This window comes from Candoia aspera, chromosome 1 (genome assembly GCF_035149785.1).
Source record: "Candoia aspera isolate rCanAsp1 chromosome 1, rCanAsp1.hap2, whole genome shotgun sequence".
NCBI lineage: Eukaryota > Metazoa > Chordata > Lepidosauria > Squamata > Boidae > Candoia > Candoia aspera.
In genome coordinates, this window is record NC_086153.1 from 164,285,729 (window position 1) to 164,302,382 (window position 16,654).

The following is a 16,654-nucleotide window of genomic DNA, read 5'->3' on the forward strand; positions in this document are numbered from 1 at the left end:
GGCAGATTCCCATTGAAGGAAGTGGTCCCTAAAATAATCTGGAACTGAGTGATACAGTTTTAGAGGTGATAACTAGCACTTGGGTTTGGAAATGTCAGAGTCATATTGCTGTAAACAGAAAGATGGCTCTTTTTCGTAACTTGGGTTAGAATGCAACTGAGCTAGATATGCATAAGCACAGCTGCAAAACATGAGTACTGAAATGGTTTTAGAATGATGGCAAAAACATGTGGAGGTGCCACATGTTTTTGCCATCACTCTAAATTATTAGCAGGAGAATGAATAATTACTCTAAATTATTAGCAGGGGAATAATTACTTCCATCATTCTGTTTGCCTTCTGATTTATTTGTGTTCTTGTCCACTACTTTTAGCCACAGGTATGACTGGTTGATTCACTCAGGCTTTCTCTGAAGATAAGAGATCTCATTAATATTAAAGGGAAGTTCAGAAGAAAGAAAACATAATTTTGGGGAGAAGGTCATTTGAAAACATACTTCACTTTTATGTAATTCTAGAGATGTAAGATTATCTACTGTAATGTTGAAGATGCCAGTATCTTATTTTGAATGGTCCTACCTTTTACTCTAAAGTCATTGTTACTCAATTATCTGAATTCATTGTTAAGGGAAACAAGGAGGATCTCCAAGAAACAGTTGCTCTTAATCCTATGATATCACTAGGCTAATTTAAATTTCAGTGAGGGCTGAACTGCCTTAATTTGAATTCAGGTAGTAGCTACGCACTGAAAATGCATGGAATTACCTCATGCTGGTTGCATTTGTGCATTAAAAAGAACTTTTGTAAAACAAGATGTGTAGTCCATGAACAGCACAACTGAAGGCTGAATTCTGACTTTCCAATGCCACTGACCAAGTTTCTTTCTGTTGTTTACTCTGACAATGGCTCTCCAAGCATTCACAACTAGAGCCTTTCACAGTTCTGCTCCCCAAGGTCCCTCTACTCCCCCTTCCTTGCAAATACAGTGATTACAAGGTGGACCTGGGATGGGTTCTTCCGCTGAACAAGAGTTCTTCCCAATTCAGACCCAGAGAAGAAAGCTAAGCTGCACAGTGAGCATAAAGAGAAAAACCTATTTGTAGAAATGTGCTTTGTAGCATGTGGGGTCTGTTGATCTGAACAACACATCCAAACACTATTACCTCCACTTAATGAATGACATTTAAAGAATCTTGATTTGTGCAGTGCAATCGTATATGTTTCCTTAGAAGAAAAGCTTGCCAATTATCCCAGGTTGCAGCCTAAGGAGACTTGGAAAAAAACCCCACCTAATCTTCCCTCCCCTTCTGTTCTGCAGGAATGTGACATAATTATGGCTACAAGGAATACATTCTGAGTCTTTTTGTGCTTAGGCTCCACTGCTGCACAGGGAATACTCTAAGAAACTAAATACCGGATTATATGGAGAGCCACGACTGACTTCTACCAAGAGAAAACAGGGATACACAAAAGAGGAGATGCTCTTCTTTGGGCAAGTCAGCTGCACACAGAAGATGGTAGGCCAGGACGTCGAGTCTGTGTAATTTGTGGCTTTGGTGTATTATTTGAGCCTTCCTCTTCTGTTGCATGACTGTCACAGATGTGCACAACTACACTTGGAGTGGAGTCAGTACCTGCATGTAGTTCATATTTCTCACCTGGAAGTCAAGAAAAAATCATTATTATTATTAATTTACATTTATTATAGCCACCCACTCCCATAGACTCTGGGCAGCTTGCAAAAATAAATACAAAGCTATAAAAACAGTTACAAACATACAACCTCACAGGCAACCTGAACTAAAACAATCAAACAATAGCAAATCAAACCAAACCAAACCAAAGGCCCCACAAACACATCTACCCAGGCCTGAGACCAAAACCAGTCTTTCTGGAACCCTGGGAGAAAAGGCCCTGTCCGTATCTCTGAGGCGATGCTGTTCTGAAGGGTGGGGGTCATGACAGAGAAGGTATGTTTCCTCGGCCCCATAAGATGACAACATTTAATAGAAGGGACCTGGAGCATATCCAGTCTGCTGGAACATTCTAGGTGGCAGGAACAGTTGGGGATAGGCAGTCCCTTAGGTACCCAGTACCCAGAAGCTAACTGGCAGCCAATGCAGCTCATGCAGTAGTGGTGACACATGGGCATACCAGGAGGTGCCCATTGCTGCTCACACCACTGCATTTTGTACCAACCGTAACTTCCAGATAGTCTTGGCAGCCCCATGTAGAACACACTGCAATAATCCAGTTGTGTGGTGACCCAGGAATGACTAACTGTCTGAAGGGCCTCCCAAATGAGGAAAGGATGCAATTGGCATGCCAGATGAACCTGTGCAAAAGCCCTCCTGGCCACAGCGGCCACCCGCTCTTCAAGCAGAAAGGCCCCCAAATTGCATGCCAGTCTAGAATGAGGAAGTGCTACCCCATCCAAGACCAATGATGGAAACATCCCCAACCCTGGGGGGTCAAACAGCCACAACCACTCAGTCTTGGCAAGATTGAGCCAAAGTCTATTCTGCCACATCCAGACCTGAGCAGCCTCCAGACACTGGGTCAGTATATCGACAGCTTTACCTGCACAGCCCGGAGTTGAGATGTATAGCTGAGTATTATCAGTGTACTTATGATACCAAACTCCAAACTGACAGGTGACCTTACCCAATGGTTTCATATAGATGTTAAACAGGAGAGGAGAGAGCATTGAGCCCTGAGGCATCCCACAAATGAGGGGCCATGGGCATGCCCCCAGCAACACTGACTGAAACTGACCACTGAGGAAGGAGGTGAACTACTGCAACACAGTGCCTCCCACTCCTAACTCCCATTCCCACAGCTGGTCCAGAAGGATACTGTGATCAATGGTATCAAAAGCTGCTGAGAGATAAGGAGCACCAGGATGAATGCTCTACCCCCACCCCAGCTTTGCCAAAGTCATTGGCAAGTGTGACCAGTGTGAGCATCTCAACAGCCTTTGAAGTGGCCAAAGTGTCTGGCCCATGGGCATGTCCATGTCCATGTTGCTGTGTTGGAACTGGCAACTGTTCATGGTTGTTGTTGTGATTATGATGTCCCAGCACAGCCCATATCCTTGGTATTTCCTGATGGTCTCTCCTCCAAGTACAACCAGTTTAGATTTCTTCAGCAGTCACTGTTACTAGGTGGTGCCATGTCCTATGATTATGTAGGGTCACTTGAATGAAACAAGAGTCATTAGGTTAACTCACAAAGTACTAGAGTATAGAATATCAGTAAAATAACAGTGTAGGTTTTAACTTAAAATTATAATTTAAAAATTCCTTATGCAGAAGCTTAATATGTTATAAATGACTAGAGATGCCATTTGTGACCATGGAAAGGCAGACACCAATTTACACCAATAGAAGATCTATTATTCTAAGACCAAAATAGGGTCTGGTAGCACTTTTTCAGCCTAACACAAAAAGCTTTTGCCTTTTAATAAAATTAATTCATCAGAAAAGGTGCTACCAGACTCCTTCTGATTTTTTGCCACCATAGATTAACATAGCTCTCCTCCTACAATATTGTTTACTTCTGTAAACTACACAATGGACACCCATAAATACCATGTTACACAGGAAACCCACAGTTTGCAACACATACCTATATACTTCCAGCTTCCATCTAGAAGACAGCACCAATCTATTGCCTATAGCCAGGCTCTCTGCTACAGCCACATTTGTTCTGACCAACTTGACAGACATACTCAACTGATGGAATTAAAACAGAGATTCAGGAGACTGAACTATCCACCCAATGAGATGACTAGACAAATCTATACAGCCAGATCAATTCCCAGGGAGGACCTATTAAAAGCCAGACCACAGAAACAGAACAACAGAAGACCACTGGTTATCACCCACAGCTCACAGTTCAAGCCATTCAGACACATTATTAATAACCTACAGCCCATACTGGACAAGGACACTGCACCTTCTTAGGCACTGGGCAGCAAGCTCATACTTGCATACAGACAACCACCCAATCTGAAGCAGATTCTCACAAGCAACAACAAGCAACAGAACAATGATATTCACATGGGAACCAGACACAGCAACTGTCTAGTTTGCTCCTATATGCACCAACAGCACCATCACAGGTCCCAGTTATTTCACATAGAAGATTATAGGCACTTTCACATGTTCTTCCTGTAATGTGGTATATACCATCATCTGCCAGCAGTGCCCCTCTGGATTTTATGTAGGACAAACAGACCAAACTTTGGGCAAAAAATTAACCCTCACCCCAATTTAAATTCTCTATCATTCTAACAACTCTATGAATGATGATGTGAGGTGCTCTTTTGTCAGCTTGTGCAGGGTATAAAAAGAAGATGGAGTCCCAAAGCTCCCTGGAAGAGTTCTGACCCAGCTGTCCATCTGCTGCAACTAGCATCTTCTCCAAAAATCCTATCCAGTGCCCAATCAAGCTGGCCTGGTGGAGGGGTGATTTGTAAAAGAAAGTGAATGAGAGAATGAATAGGAATTGGCAATTGAAACTCTAGAAATAAGCAATTTTCTTTTGTTATTTAAGTTTGGTGCCTGTGGTCTCATATCTACTTTTGTATGAGATCCCAAATCTTTCAACTTTGGTCCCAAGTGCAACCACCTTTACATTTCAAAGTAAAAAATAAGGGCACTCAGATTAGACCCAGTGAATTTTTTAACAGTTATAAGTGCATGTTGCTACCTTCATACAATGTTCTTTCTTTTCTATTCCAAAGGTGAATTTTGAAGAAATATGGAAGGAAGGAAGGAAGGAAGGAAGGAAGGAAGGAAGGAAGGAAGGAAGGAAGGAAGGAGAGAACGGAGAAGAATAAGGTAAGCAGGAGAACAGAATGCAGAAGGGGATCCTGATATAGGGGGCTGAGAGGATGAGGAGGGAAGGAGAAAAAAGTGAAAATGAAAAAAGAAGGATGGAGAAAAGCTAGAGTATGTGCCTATGAAAAAAAGAGGGGGTGAGATAGTGAGCATATGCATGAAAGAAAGGAAATCAGGCAGGCAGGCAGAGGGAATACCAGCTCTGGCCATGCCCATGGCAGGCCTCTTAGTCCACTCTCATGTTGGCCATGCCCATGGCAGGCCTCTTAGTCCACTCTCATGTGCCCCTCCATCAACATCCATTACTCCTGCAGCCCTAGAACACTGCCACACCTGATCACTCTTAAGTGACTGGAAAGAAGAATGGTGAGTTAAACAATAATAATAACAGCAGACATAAGCATCCATTATGCCTGCCTTGCTTTCTGGCCTTTACTTCCTAAACTTGAAAATATGAAGAATCATTAAACTGACCTGGTCCCAGTTTAGAAACAGCATAAAGGAGGTCATAATTGATGACTGGTGTATCATCCATTTTTGGTTGCCAACCTACAGGAGGAGAGGCTGGAGGTGACATGAGGAATTGCTTGGATGGCTGAGGTGGAGCCAAATGGAAGACCTCTTCATTATTCTCCAGAGTCTGGACCTTTGCAGAGATAAGGGGAGAAAAACAGGGTACAATATTGATTTAGGAAAATGAGGACAGAAGAGTAAAACAATTTTGCTCACTCCAATATCCTCCAAATTTTGGGGACCAACTCCCAGAGGATTGTGAGTCTCAGTCTCAACTCATCTGGAAGGCACCAGAATGGGGAAGAAGGCTGCAAAAAAGGAGAGAAAGTGGATCTGCAAATCAATGCTTCTGATGCACATTGCTATTTTCAGGTAGTGTTGTTTCACTCTCAGCTTAACCCATAACTGTGCTCCGCTTTCCAAAGGGATGGGCTAATGTAGCTTTTAGGAGGCCAATGGAAACAAGCTGAATCTGTCCTTTTGACAGCCTGTGCTGCATTGGATCTGCAAAGAAAGCAAAGGGATGACTTTGCTCTCTGTAGGAAATCCTATAGCTCAAGGGCAGAGAAAGGGGACATCTAAGCACCCACAAGATTCCTTGCTTCAGCTAATTTATATATCTGATTATTTAATTAAGAAAAAGAAATGGAAATCTTACACTCTGCAAAATGGACCAACTTCTAGCATTACTTTTATTGGCAAGAATATCCCAGGTCCCATAAAGGATCTATAGGCCTTCTTAAAAATTAAAAATGGTAGGTAACTGTAGCCCACAGCTTTGCCTGGGATGTGCCCCCTTACCTAGGAAAAAAGGCAAAGATAAGCTGGAGTGGCAGTGAACATCAATGGACTAGAAGGTCTGAAGGGGAATCTTCACCAATTTGTATTTGGGCAACAGATATTTTGTTACTGGCCATGCCATTATACTGACTAGGCAAAACCACCATGTTCCCAATAGTCCAAACCAGGCCCGCAACTAGGGTCTGTGTCACCCGGGGCAAACATGGATTTCACACCCATTTTGGCACCCCCAAGTGCTCATTTTGGTGCCCCCCCAGCACAGCGCCTGGGGCACATGCCCCACTTACCACCCACCCCTAGTTGCAACCCTGGTCCAAATGGTGCCCACTGACCCCAAAAGTTTGTTTAGTCATGTTCTACATATATACATTCCTGGTCTGGAACCAAGAATAAACCACTGACAGGTGCTCTCTTAAGGTAAGACTAATTGACCACACTTTGGGACCTCTGATTGGCTCTGGCATTCTACTCTCTGATGTGCTGGGGCTTCTATGCCTTCTCCCTAGTTTTTCTTGGGTGGGTGATTGCATCCTAATCTCCAGCCCTCTGTTGCATGAGTGGTAAAATGGTGTTGTAGGGTTCTTTTATCTTTAAAATGTGTGGCTTGGTTCCTTTGGTGATGTAGAGGGCTGATTGGTACAGAGTGTGGATTGGTTAGACCACTGTTTCTCAGCCTGGCTGGGGAACTGTGGGAGTTGAAGTCCACACATCTTAAAGTTGCCCAGGTTGAGAAACGCAGGTTAGACTATCAAAGCAATATTGCTCTACTGTGTTGTTCAAAGGAAAAAGAATTGTCCTTTCAGTTTGTCTGTTACCAGTGCGCAGATTTTCAGCTATACTGAGGTTGCCCAGCCCAAATGGGTGTTTGTTTGTTCATCTGTTTAACAGATTTAGAGGGCTACCCAACTCAAACAGTGTGACTCTGGGCAGCATGGATATATAAAAATCAGACCATTATGGCTCCTCTGTGTATTAGAAAGAACCCCCATGATTTCACACTGCATATAGGGAAAGTGGGTTACACGCTAGGGCTTGAGAAAAATAAAGCTCTAAGCTACGCATCTTAATCCTATTGACAGAAGTGCTTCATCACCAGCTGCATTGATTCATATTGCCTCTATATAAACTTGGCTGGTCCTGCAGTGTGGCAAGGTGAAACTGCTTTAAGTGATACAATAAGGAAGTTATGGATGAGAAAGGTAGCAAAACATTTTTAAGAGTTCAGACTAGCTGCTCCTTTGGCATCAATTATCTTGGGTCAATTCAAAGTCAGTCTAAAGTTACTTCTCAATATTTTGTGCACTTTAACCAACTATATATACATTACTATGATTTGTTTTATGGTTATTATGATTTGTATGTCTGATTTCAGTTCTGACATTAACCTGCTCAGAATTTAAATCACCCTGAAGGAAAGTGCTTGGGTAAAAAAGAATCTTACCTTCACAAAGTAAAGCTTTAGTTTCTTCCCTCGGAACTGTGTTTCATGAAGTTCTGTTCTAGCATTAGCAGCTGACTTGGGGTTGCTGAAGTCAATTTTTATGCGTTGAAAACTTTTAAACAGCTGAAATGTCACACAGTCATCATAAGCACGGAACAAGCTCTCAAATTTCTCCTGTAATGGTAAAAGGGTTATCTGGTTATCCTGAAAGTCCATTGTACTGAGATATTGTCTTATTATTTCCAGATAAAGCCAGACTTCTTCTGTTTCTCAACTACCCAACTATGTTGCACAGGAAAATGCTGTATCTCTGTAAGTGCAATAAATATAAGGAAATAACAGTGGTGAGAATTGAATTTTAGGACTAACATCTTTTATACAGTATACCAAAAGTATTTCCTTTATCACAGTCTTAGGCCAGAATTCATACATGAAACACAACCCTAAAAGAAAGTACATGTAGTAAAACAACAACCAATGCATATATTAATCTGACCTTGGGACGGGGAGGGATACTTTACTGTGACGAATCCTTGATGCTAAAAAGCTGTATTTTGGAACTGTATAAGTTACCTTTGGGTTTCTGCTGCCAGGAAGTAGTGAATGGGACATTTGTTTTGGCAGCTAGGCATGAAGGGACACTGTCTGGCCCATTCTAATCCCTTTCTTGCAGTGATTTTACTCTTTATCAGCCCAATCCCACTACCTTCCAAGCGCCTGACAAACTTTCAGTATATTTTTCTTGCATTCCAGTGTCTCAGTCACTCTCTGATTGCGTCTTTTTTGCCCAAGAAACCCTACCATGTTAATCTGTCGCTGGTGGCATGTTTGTCTACCTGCTTCCAGAAGGTCAATATTCCCATCACTGAATCACAAGAAAAAGAAGAGGCTGAACGGCCAAGTTTCTGTTTTTCTCTGGCAGCCGGAGCACAAATAGCTGCGGAGGCACAGAGCCCCCAGACAGATAGGAAGGAGAAGTTGTGCTGTGGGTTGTTGGAGCCCAGCAGATCGCCAAGCTTCCCAAAACACCGCCCCCAGGAAACACTGAATGTCCCCAGAGGAGATCTTCCATTTTTGGATGGAAAATACTATGATCCTAACATTAACCCTAACCTGATCCAGTTTCAGCCTGCCTGAGCAGTGAGTTGGCAGGGAGATGGAAACGCTGTTGTGAGAACATGCCTTCCATAAATAGTGGCCGGGCTTAAAGCTGGGGCAAGGAACTTGTGTGGATGACGTGGTACTTTTGGTACATGGTACTGTATAGTACTTTTGTGTGTGTGTCTATGTGCCTTCAAGTCAGTTTTTTTTTTTACTCCTGGCGACTGCCTGGACTAGTCCCTGCAGTTTTCCAGGCAAGATTTCAGAAGTGGTTTGCCCTTGCCTGCTCCTTCCCAGGGCTGAGAGAGAGGGACTGGCCCAAGGGCACCCAGCTGGCTTTGTGCCTCAGGCAGGACTAGAACTCACGGTCTCCCAGTTTCTAGCCTGATGCCTTAACTCGGTACTTGTTAGTCACTCCTTAAGTTTAGTTTTCTGGGTAACAAGCAGTTAAAAGTTTAAAACAGTTTAAAAATATGCAGTGAAATTTGACACTAAGATTACATAAACATAGAGCAGCTAAACCAAAAGGGAGAGCAACATAATTCAGAGTTCAGAGGGCAATCACAGCTCATAGGACTAGAAGACGTTCTCATGACCATAAAAAGCACAGATACAATACCCAAATGGTATTGCAAGACATGATAGGCGTGCCACCAACTTTCTGACACGGGTGGGCAGATCATAGGTTCTTGTCACGATATGTATCAATTAGTTCCCCAGTGCAAGAATGTTTGCTTTGTACCTAATCATGACTACCTAGTCCAGAAGATAATTCTGTTTGTATCTCCTACGTTTCCTTTCCTTCTGATGTCATTATTTATTCTTTGCCATCTCCACCCATAGATTTCTCTTTCAGGATAATCTGCCAGATTGGGCTGTAGGGCACAGAAGCTAATATGTTAGTCTTAACATACTGCAAAAGTCTTTATTGCTCTTTCTTTAACCAACTAAACAGATTAATCAATAATAAAGCGAAGTAGATGCAGCCACCCAAATGCAGTGAAACCTAACTTTAATAGATTAGTTATAGGAAGGGCTTTGTTCTTTCTCAGGGTGTGGTAAATCAAAGAGCATGTCATTGCAGTGATGCACATCACACAAGAGACATAATTTGTGTGATGACTTCATTACACCAATGATGCAAATTACACAAATATAATTTATAATTATGCAAATGACACATTGCATAAATACATACATTGATGCAAATGATGCCAATCACCACAGAATTTGATCTGCTGCATCTGAAATTAATTGCACTGAGATCCAGAAAACTGAGGTTTCACTGTTTCTCAATCTGGCATTTTAATGTTCAGTGCTGAATGGTCAGCTACTATATCTAAACACATAGCTACCATTAGGCAATTCTAAAACAGAGAGGAGAAATGCCAAATTGACTGCAAAGAATTCCAACCTTCACAGTTTTTAGGTAACTCAAAAGAGTGTGCACATTTGTTCAGTTCTCCAGAACTGTTCATTAGGTGAGAAGTTACAAAAGAACAGGGGACATGGAATAAGCAATAAAATCCAAAAATTATGCCAGAAATGTAAGCCATGAAAAGCAGAGAAAATCTACCCCAAGATAAAAGTGGGGACTGAATGCAGAGAAAATATAAGGTGCTTGTTTGTTTGTTTGTTTGTTTGTTTTTGAGCCTTTGAGTCAGTTTTTGACTCCTGGTGACTGCCTCAACAAGCCCCTGCAGTTTTCTTGGCAAGATTTTCACTAGCATTTCAGCAGTAGTTTGCCCTTGCCTGCTTCCTAGGACAGAGAGAGAAAGACTGGCTCAAGGTCACCCAGCTGGCTTTGCGCCTAAGGCAGAACTAGAACTCATGGTCTCCCAGTTCCCAGCCTGGTGCCTTAACCACTACACTGGCTCTCAGTATTGGTATTAGATTGTATCTAATTTTGAGAGACAAGTGAAATGGCTTTTTCAGCTCTGAAATCAGGAAGAAAATTAGTCTATTTATTTCTTGCCACTGGATAACAATCATAGGTGCCTTAGCCTAGCAGAGATAAAGAAATATTAGTCTTGATATCAACAAGTTAGAAGGTAATTTTGGTTTGTGCATTAGGCATTCAGTAAAATAAGCCAAATTGTGTTGTATACTCTAGTGGGTGGAGTAAATTGGACAGACTTTACCAAGGTGGAATGTTGGTGGGCTATTCTCAATCCTGTACTTGTTTCACTAGAGGGAAAGTATCTATAACTCTATATTCTCTGTACCATACATCTGCACTTTAATAACACAATTTCCAGTGAGGACTTTTAAAGACACTTCAACTCTTGACTGATTTCTAATGCAGTTAGAATCAGAGTTCAGTCTTCCAGGAACTATTTCGTTAAGGGCAGATGTTGCTTTCACAATGCAGCAGATGCATATATGTTGCTGTTTCAGCTATGGTTTATTTATTTATAGTGCATAATGATAAGGACTTTAGAAAAAAAACACAAATGCGCAGTCCTTCCAGATAGCCATTAATCCCAGGAAATGCATTCTCAATAGTTACAGTGGTTGACCTTTAAATGAAGCAAGAAATTAGCAATACACTGCAGCAGTAGATGAGGAACCCTCATGGAGACAAGGTGCAAGGGAGAGAGGAAGGGAGTCCTTTGCCATCTCTGCTTTCTGGAGAAACATAATCTATCAGAGCAAATTACACTTTGGTGCAGCCTTTCTCAACCTTTTGACCCTGGAGGAACCCTTGAAATGTTTTTCAGGCCTCAGGGAACCCCTGCACATTCAGGCTCAAATATAGACCACAAGTTACAAAATCATTATATTTGTTTCATGGGTAGGCCTGTATATATGCATTAACAGTGTTCTTAAACTGAAAATAAAGAATGAAACTTAGCTCTTCAATGTGAAGTTGCCTGAATTTGAAATAATTTTTTAAATAAATCATGATCTCCCAGGGAACCCCTAGGGACCTCTTAGCGGAACCCGAGGGTGGCACGGAACCCTGGCTGAGGAGCCCTGCTTTGGTGGAATGTGCTGGAGTTGAGGAATAGTGAGATAGAATGACAATTTTCCTGAAGCCAACCTTGAGGCAAGGAGAAGGCAATGCAGAAGGCGACCAGAGAGATGCTGTGTCATCTTGCCTCCCTCCCTGGGGGTGGGGGTGGGGAGATGAAGCTGCTGAGTGGAAGCAGAATTTGGCCACAGACAGCAAAATAAAATAAAACAAAATTAGCAAGGTTAAAAATCAAAGACAGCAAGAAATAAAACCACCATATTGACGTTGCTCTCTTCCTTATCATCAGCTCTTTAAGTCAGTTGTTCATAACTTCATGACTGTATAGCTTCTCATGATCTGTGCCATCATACCCAATGTGAGCACAATCGAAAAGTCCTGCTGGATCAGACAATAGGCCTATTTCATCTAGATGTTCCAGGAAGTCCACAACTAAGCCATGAGGGCAATAGTGTCCTCTTCTTCTGGAGGGTGATAGCATTCAATCTGTATCAAATACAGTACATGGGAGTTCTTTCATTTGCTTTGATATGTTTATGTCACTGGCCTGGAAACCTGTACAAGTTACTTTTTACTTGTAACTGGTGGATGGGTATCTTGTAACCTTGTTGACAGAAATAACAGGACAGTACTGTTGAATTTGCCGTAAGTTTTGTTAGGCAGATATTTTATTATAAATATGATGTGGTAATGAATTATCTATTATTGCTATAGTAGCTCCTATGAGAACTAAGATAACTGATTATTATTTTTCTTTAAGCTGTTTTGGATTTCCTTGGTAATGGGAGGAGCAAAGCAGATTATATATATTAAATCAAATACCATTTCCCACTAATGTGGTCATTCCCTCTCTCTCTCCATCACTCCTCCATTGGCTGAATGGATGGATGGAGATGGAGATGGAGATGGAGATGATTAGTTCTGCTGCTGGCAAAGGATGTTGAAATGACAAAAACGAGGCAGCATAGCCCCATTGCCAATGTCTAGGAACAGTTTGTCTGTTGGCTATAACTTGTGGAAAACGACTTTAAGAAAAAGAGAGAGACAGCATCTGTTGCATTTGTTGAGGATTTTGCCCAAGTTTTGGGGGGGACGGGGTTTCAGCAACATGCCCCTCATTTGACTCCTATGTAAAATGCCACTGATGGTGGCTTCTCCTTTCTTTCCTATCAGTTGCCCCCCACACACACAAAATGCACAGACGGGCCAGCCATGGCAGCTGCTGCCTCGTCTCCCCCATTGTTGCTCTTTGACCAATCTGCTCAGCAAAATGAGCGCTGCTCCTAGAAGCCATCCCACCTCGTCCTGTGATCATGCCACAAATAGTAGGAGCAAAGGAGCAAAGGCAGTCCGTCCTCTGCTTCTCTGGCAGAGGTGGTGAAAAGGGAAAAGGAATCAGTGGAGAAAAGGACACTGCACAGGCCCAGCTGAAAAGCAGAGAGATTCCTACGATAGGCACGTTGGGAGTAAATTGGGGCTTCTTTGGAGAAGTTGGCAGCTTTCTGGCAATGGAGACTACAGTACATGCCATCCCTCCTTTTTCTTCCCCCTGCACTTTCCCTGCCCAGAGGGGGATACAGCTCTGGATTTCTCCCTCCCAACTTCTACTGGCATTTTTGCCAATAAAAAGCCTGGCCTATTCCGCGTGGACTTGCCCCACAGTCCTCCTTGGGAGCCGCTGCTGCCGTTCTCCTTTCCCCCACACCCCCGGGTGAGCTCTGCAACCCTCACCCCTGAACCTACACTCTGGAATGGATTAACAGGGTCCAAACCCAGAACTCCTGAGTATAAGCTACCAACAGAGGTGGCTAACTTCTTCCAAACTGCATCTGAGTTAGAGTCCGTCATCTTTTTTCCGGTCCAAAGGGCTCTGTTGCTGTGGAACCATCTACATGTGTTACACAGAGCTGTGCTTTTCTTTTCCTCGGCGGCCTGTTTTGAAAGAAATGGAGCCTTTTCTTGTGTGAGAACAAGTGTCTAGGAAAGGGAGACTCTTTTTCCACCTCTTGTAACCAGACGTTGAGCACTCCCTGCCCATCAGGGGGAGCTTTTCATTGAAAACTGCCAGAAGACTGAATCTGGCGATCCTACCTTTGTTTTTTCCCCCAGCCTGGCTATATTTGGATTATTATTATATACTGCAGTGACTTTGGCTATGGTTTGTCTTAAAAGAAAAATAAGAATGATGGTTAAACATTAACTGGATGCTTCACAAGGACTGAGATGCTGCTAATGACTTCAACATACAGTGTATTTCCAGGATTTGATCACATCCTCATCTTTGCAGTTTACAGACTACATCAAACCCTCAGCTTGCAACAAACAAAAGATACTGCATGCATAACAAACCTCTCTCTCTCTCACTCACTCACTCCCCACCCCCACCCCTGCCAATACAGAGAGAAAAACTCAGGAGCCCAGGAGAGTTTCACCTGATCACATGCCCCTAGAAAAGAATAAATCTATTAAAAAGGACTATCGGTAGTACAATCTGAATATGAAATACCGGTTATTACTAGTACTCAGAATTAAGTTGTTTTTTTTTAACAAACCAACCAACTGGTAATATATTTCATTTACCCTCTGCCACTGACACAATATAATTTCCAGAAAATAAAACAATCTGCAGTAATGATTTTGCCTGCTGCTTCAGGGCTGACAAAGTCTTTCCTTTTCCTTTCTCTGATACTGCAGTAGTGAGATGGACAGATGCCATACACTGTGCTCCTTACAAGTATTATTTAAAGGAAAGCTTTTCTGACTAGGTACACCAGTAGTTTTTCACCACATTCTTCTTTATTTTTAAGCTGGTAACAAAAAGGAAAGCAATACCACTATAATTAGATCTCCACAACAGGAAATCAAGAGGAAATAAGAGAAATGCAGCTCAGCTTTTCAAAATTTCATGCAAAAAAGTTGAACTGTCCAACTTTGGCTGAAAAAAATCTTTTTAACTCAGATGAGTCACTCACATTATTGGCTATGCAGTGCAAAGTCATAGATATTTTTTTCGTTAAATAATATGTTCATATAGTAACACCTGAAATTCAGCATAGCTTTGGCACAGAACAATTATACTCAGAGAACATACACCCACATGCATTTACAATTTATTCTTTTATTTGCTCTGTCCAAAAATACTTTAAAAAGACAGATCATTCTGTGTATAGCAGCAGACTGAAAAAACTAAGGAGAATTTACTATTTAATGAGGGTTTCATTTGTGATGCAACTATTAGATTTATTAGATCACAACCCCATTTTAAAACTAAGATGAAGAAATAGCTCCATAATCTTTTTCATACTAGATTCCCAACATTCTGGTTGTTATGGTGATAACCATGACAATTTGATCTGCTTTTTTGCAGGACATCAAATATTCTTGTCATCCGGTAAGTGTCCTTGCCAGAAGCACCTCTGCAGAATGAAAGGCATGCACATACCTTAACATCTTGGTTGGTAAATACCTCAGTATCCACTACAGAGGCAACCAGAGAGGAGACATCACAGTCCATGTCATGGGCTGGCATCCCCTCCCTGACATAAATCAAGATCTTATGTAGCCCCAGAGTCAAGAACATAAAAGAGCTTTCTAACTCTCAGAATGCTCCTTCAAGGTTCAGAATGCTCCTGAGGGAGGGAGGGAGGGAGGGAGGGAGAGGCGCCAGCTTTCCTCCTGTTGTCCCTGGTCTCTGCCTAATTCAACCTCCAGCTAAATAAGCAAAGCCTAGTGCTGGCAGAAATCCATTTCTCATTGCAATGACATCACTACAAAGACTGATACCAGCTCAGTTTCTCTCCCCCTCCCCTCAACTCTTCGCTCTCTCTGCTTTATCATCTCTAGAGCAGGCAGGGCGTGATTATGGCTTTCATCTGAACCCAGACTAAATCGATTATGGCAACCCTGGCCAGCACCTGAGTCGTCATAGCTATTTCAGCCAAGTGCTCGGATGGCAAAATATTAATTCTGTGCTTCAAATCTGCCTTGAGAAAATTCAACAGACACATATCCTACAATGTCCTGCTTTGGGAAAAGAAAGAGAAAAGAAACAGCCAAATACCTCTTGCTCATCCTGTAATGCTTAGAGTTACTGCCATTTTTTTTCTGATAGAATTCACGTGCCTTTAACTATAGATACTCCCTCCTAGTATCTATAACCTGCTAAATATTTTCCTCTTAAGTTGCAGTTAAACATACAGGAGACCTGTCAGAAGCAGTGGTAGAGACTGTGCTCTCAGGAAGTCGTGATGAGGTGAATGAACAGACCAAACTGCAGGATGCCATAAGAAATTTATGCACGCTATACACTGATTCCACACCACCACTACCACCATGGCCCTATTCTCCCTGCTGGACAGAAATCAGCATGAGGTGCCTGATGCAAGAGAGTTGACCGGAAGAGTGAGACAGAAATGAGGAATGTACACAAATCCCTCCAACAAGGTGATAGAGAAAGGTCCTAACACTATGCTGGTGACCTGCACTGCTCTCATGGACAACAGGGACACATACATATTACACCAAGAAAAAAGTAAAGATTTTATAAGGAGGTATAGCTTAGATGATGGCAATTGTCCACATGGGGATGGGTTATGAGATGACTATGATGGACAATTCAAAACATACAGGTTTGTACTAGGTATGTGTCCACCTTCCCAGGTAGACCAGACAGGAAACACGACTAGATGAGCTAATTCTACTTTATTGTAAGGCTACATTAACAGAATCTTGCAAGTCTGAAAGTACAAATCTCCCACCTTCTCCTTTACAGTCTGAGAAGAAGCCTGAGCCTCTTTCTCTGTACCATCATGCAGCTGCAGGCTATGCCCTCTCTTATCTGACCATTCCTTAGGGTCCTGACTCCCAAGGTCTTTCTCACCTACCCTTACAGTATGTCTTGATTGCATTTCCAGACTACATAGACCTTGACTCCTGGGTGATGGTGGCTCCTCCTCAGTGAATAAGGGGACTTCTTGTGTAT

The 16,654-nt window shown here is 42.3% G+C and overlaps 1 protein-coding gene across 1 annotated transcript; it reads right to left on the reverse strand.

Moving 5' to 3' along the window:
- Window positions 1-314: 314 nt before the first annotated feature.
- Window positions 315-15,264, reverse strand: RCAN2 (regulator of calcineurin 2). Its single transcript, XM_063317560.1, has 4 exons — window positions 15,116-15,264; window positions 7,599-7,772; window positions 5,318-5,489; window positions 315-1,657 (listed from the first exon to the last, which is right to left on the reverse strand). The coding sequence occupies exons 1-4, from the start codon at window positions 15,251-15,253 to the stop codon at window positions 1,497-1,499; spliced, it is 645 nt and encodes a 214-aa protein (XP_063173630.1). The 5' UTR covers window positions 15,254-15,264; the 3' UTR covers window positions 315-1,496.
- Between the last annotated feature and the right edge of the window lie 1,390 nt (window positions 15,265-16,654).

Coding starts and splice junctions, on each gene's coding strand:
- RCAN2 (XM_063317560.1), bottom strand. CDS start 15,253: ATGTTCTTGACTCTGGGGCTACATAAGATCTTGATTTATGTCAGGGAG. Junction 7,773..15,115: donor TTACCAACCAAGATGTTAAG/GTATGTGCATGC, acceptor TTACCATTACAG/GAGAAATTTGAGAGCTTGTT. Junction 1,658..5,317: donor TGTTTCTAAACTGGGACCAG/GTCAGTTTAATG, acceptor CTTGACTTCCAG/GTGAGAAATATGAACTACAT.